This window comes from Microtus ochrogaster, linkage group LG2 (assembly GCF_000317375.1).
Source record: "Microtus ochrogaster isolate Prairie Vole_2 linkage group LG2, MicOch1.0, whole genome shotgun sequence".
NCBI classification, from domain to species: Eukaryota; Metazoa; Chordata; class Mammalia; order Rodentia; family Cricetidae; genus Microtus; species Microtus ochrogaster.
Window position 1 is genome coordinate 12,643,187 of NC_022028.1, and position 4,257 is coordinate 12,647,443.

Here is a 4,257-nt window from a genome sequence, read left to right on the forward strand (position 1 = left end):
CAGTGTACAGGTCTGTGTACTGTACTCATAATAGTTGAAATGAGACAGTGGACAGGTCTGTGTACTGTACACATAATAATTGAAATGAGACAGTGGACAAGTCTGTGTACTATACACATAATAATTGAAATGAGGCAGTGGACAGGTCTGTGTACTATACACATAATAATTGAAATGAGACAGTGGACAAGTCTGTGTACTATACACATAATAATTGAAATGAGGCAGTGGACAGGTCTGTGCACCGTACACATAATAATTGAAATGAGGCAGTGGACAGGTCATGTTAGCTTCCACAGTTGCCATCATTAATTTTGTTATACATTGCCTGGAAGATAACTTGTGTTGTTATATATTATTCTAATCTATTTGTTGATTTATTGGGATGGAAAGAGGACAGGCTGTTTGAATACTAACAGAGTTAGGATTACAGGACATCAGTTTGGTAAATTTGATTGTGCCATTTGTTATTCATCCCTACAGCCTTGTATTCTGTTATTCTCTTCTGTGTGTTCTTCTGGATCCCCTTCGTCTACTTCTACTATGAAGAGAAGGACGACGATGACACCAGTAAATGCACTGTGAGTTGTCTCAATCGAGAGTGGTCGTCTCAGTCAGAGATTACTTCCTCGGTTTTCAAAACACGGCATGACTGTACTTGACTTTATTCTAGTTCTCATTTAGACCCTAATGACTTAGATGATACGGGAAACTGTTTATTTTTTCTGTGCTTTGCCTTGGCTCCCTGTCTCTAACTTAGAGGTTAGAGTACCCACCATAACCTTGCTGTGAGAGTTGGGTAAATTAACTTATATAAATGCTCAGGATAGTGCCTGCCATGATAAATGTTGTACATAGATTTAAATCACACACACAAGCTACGTGGTGGTACTGCACACCTGTAATCCCAGCACTTTGGAGAAGGAGGCAGGAGGATTGCAAGTCTGGATACACAGTGATTTATAATATATATGTGTTTATATACTTGTTAGGTATTTATATTTTATAGACACAAACATGTATGTGTTATGCCCAGATCAGCGAGGTCCCCCAAAAACCAACAAGGAGACCGGAGTCCTGTATGTAAAAGCAAAGAGCCTTTATTTTATACAAGTTGCACACTCAGTCTATCAGTGTGTCCAATGTATTGGAATAATCAGAGAGCCCCCAGCTTAGTTAGAGTTGGGTTTTTATAGTAGTAAAGGTGGGGGTGAGGGACTTCTAAGGTTCAGGACCCCTGATTGGCTGACATTTGTCTAGGGTTGTCTTCATGAATGTGTGCTGGCAGGTGATCTTATCTACAACGGTTGGAAATTTAGGAATTTCCTTTGGATGGTCTGTTCTTGGGTGGTGCCTGGGTAGTCTCAGTTTGTGGTCCTTCCTGCAACCAGGTATTGCCTTAGGGTAAACTACTGAGACCCAGGCCTCCATTAAGCTTATCAGGGCCAGGCCCAACACTAGCAAGTGATAATTGTTGGAAGTTAAGAACTTCCTTTGGGTGATCCATTTCTATTAAGCTAATCATGGCTGGATCCTACAGTCTTATGTTCATACATAAGACTATTACTTATTCTTAGCCAGACATGGCGACACATAACTTTAATCCCAGCACTTGGGAGACAGAAGCAGGCAGATCTCTGAGTTTGAGGCCAGCCTCGTCTACAGAATGAGTTCTAGGACAGCCAGGGCTACACAGAGAAACTCTGCCTCTAAATAAATAAATACATACATACATACAAGAAGCCAAACAAAAATATTGCTTATTTTTCCATTGCTTTTGGTGATTGCATTAAGGGTATTTATTATAGATGTTGAGTGTTATTCATTTTGGGGAATATTTTTCTATTTTGACAGTTTCACCTTTATATATTCAGCATGTACTTTTCAAAAGGTCTAACCATTCCAGATTTTAGAATCTTGCAAAGACACATAAGATGCAAAAAACTGATTATAGTTTTCTTTAAATTTAATTTGAAGGCTTTTCTGTTCAACAATTGAAACTTTGTGCTCTTGATTTGAAATGTATATTTGCTATGAAAGAGTGCATTATTGTATTGTCATAATACCTCTGTATATAAAGGCTTGCTAAGTGATATGTTTCCCCCCTTGGCCTCTAGCAAGTTAAAACGGCGCTCAAGTACACTGTGGGATTTGTTGTGATTTGTGCACTTCTTCTTCTTGTTGGGTAAGTCTTGATTTTTCATTGTGCCAATGGGAAATAATGGGATAATAGTAACAAAAGGTTCAGTCAGAAACATTTAGGCAAGGAAAAAAAAAGGAAAAGAAAACTAAACAAATGGCCTTTTATGTAATCACTGTGTGAAGACGCAGTGGACTCTGGTTGTTGTGTCTAGTCGTTTCACACATCTCTGCATGTACCTTCTGTTATTACTTTTTATACAAACACATTTGTGTTTTACATATTGTATTTTTCCCATTCCTGGGACGTTCCATTATTAACACTCCTGCTGCAGTGTTTTGGGTGACTGACTCCTCAGGTCTGGGAGTGTGCATTCCTCAGCTGATGGTGGCAGGCCCTTCTTGGAGGACAGCTGTTCATGTGACTGAGCTCCCAGGACATACGTGGTGTACGCATGTTAAAAACTAAACGTTAGGCAGGCAGATCTCTGTGAGTTCGAGACCAGCCTGGTCTACAAGAGCTAGTTCCAGGACAGGCTCCAAAACCATAGAGAAACCCTGTCTCAAAAAACAAAAACAAAAACAAAAACAAAAAAACAAAAAACTAAACGTTAGAGCTCTTATGTTTGACCTTCCTGCCAAATCTTTGTCAGGGAGCTCCCTTCTGAATCCTTCTGTCTTATTTCAGTAGAAATGTCAGTGAAGTTTCACACTGACTCACACATACGATTTCTGTCCTTGTTTGTTGTAGACTTTCGTCTTCGTTAAAATAGATCTGATCGCTTCACATTTTTATAGCAAAATAAAATGGTCCTTATTTGCAACGATGCAGTTTTTAAAAAATTGCATTAAAATTCTTCTGATACTATAATACAATTACATCATTTCCCCTTTCCCTTTCATCCCTCCAAACTCATGTGCTCACATTCTGTTGAGAGCATACATTAGGTGGCAATATGTACCTAATTTTTGTTTATAATTAATTTGGTGGGTTTTTAATAAAATAAGCTTTATTCTATCTGTAGGATTGTTTTGCTGTCATGTCTATGTACCTGTGTGCCTGGTGCCTGGGGCCCAGGGTTTGGGACCTGGAGCCTGTAGAAATCAGAGAGGGCATTGGACCCTGTGGAATTGGAGTTATAGACAATTGTGAACATTCATATGGGTGCTGGAAGTTGAACCCAGATCCTCTGGAAGCACTCTTAACCACTAGCCATAATTTGGTGTTTTATATTTCAGTAACTAACTTACAATACTTTAAACATTCATTAGATGCAATTGTGATGGGAATGAGATCTGCTGTGGCTTCTGTGACTCCCAAGGACGATGGAGCATATGTTTCCCATTCAGTTACATTCCTGTTTCTTTTTCCTGTCTTGCTGGGTCGTAAAAGGGGTGCATTGAAAGACCATGCGTTCAGCCTTTTGTTACTTGTTTTAGCTACGGAATATACTTTCACAAGCCCCCTTTCCTACTAGAGGAAGCCAGTATTTATGCTAATTTTCTCTGATGACATGAAAATCTTGTTACTTAGCCTGTTACTTAGACCAGGGGTCAGCAAACTTAAGGGGCAGAGAGGAAGTAAATGCTTTAGACTTACAGTGCAGTTAGTTTGTGTCGTTTGTGGGTCCTTTTGTAGCTCTGGGGTAATCATAGACTCAGAAAGCAACAGTAAAACTTACAGTTTCATAAATACAGTCACTTAATATGTGGCAGACCCCTGATTTAGAATGTGACTGAGAACTACCAATAAAATCACCTATCCCTGCAGAAACCAGTGTACAAGAATCATGAATTAAAGACTAGTAATGTTTCAGTTATCTAAGACTGTGTTCTTCTCAGTACCGTACGTAAAGATTTGAATGAGGCATGTATGTCAGTTAAGTGATTTACTAAACTTTTGAGAATTTTTTTAAATTTACCTTCTGTTTTCAATACATCCCCTCTGCAGTTTCTTCTACTTCACTCCTTCCAGTCCCCACCCTCACCTCTCCTTTCCCCGCATTCACTCCCCCTCCTCCTCTTCTCCCTTCTTTTCTACTTCCTTTCAGAAAAGAGCAGGCTTCCCAGGGATAACCACAGCATAACAAGATACAATAAGCTCGGCACAAACCCTCA

General features: G+C 39.4%; 1 protein-coding gene across 1 annotated transcript in view; it reads left to right on the forward strand.

The window, feature by feature from the left end:
* Window positions 1-4,257, forward strand: part of Lmbrd1 (LMBR1 domain containing 1) — a 91,905-nt gene that overhangs the window by 34,884 nt on the left and 52,764 nt on the right. Inside the window, exons 4-5 of the mRNA XM_005359882.3 lie at window positions 484-581; window positions 2,118-2,185. Of these exons, the coding sequence (XP_005359939.1) occupies window positions 484-581; window positions 2,118-2,185 (166 nt within the window). The remainder of the gene's footprint in view (window positions 1-483; window positions 582-2,117; window positions 2,186-4,257) is intronic.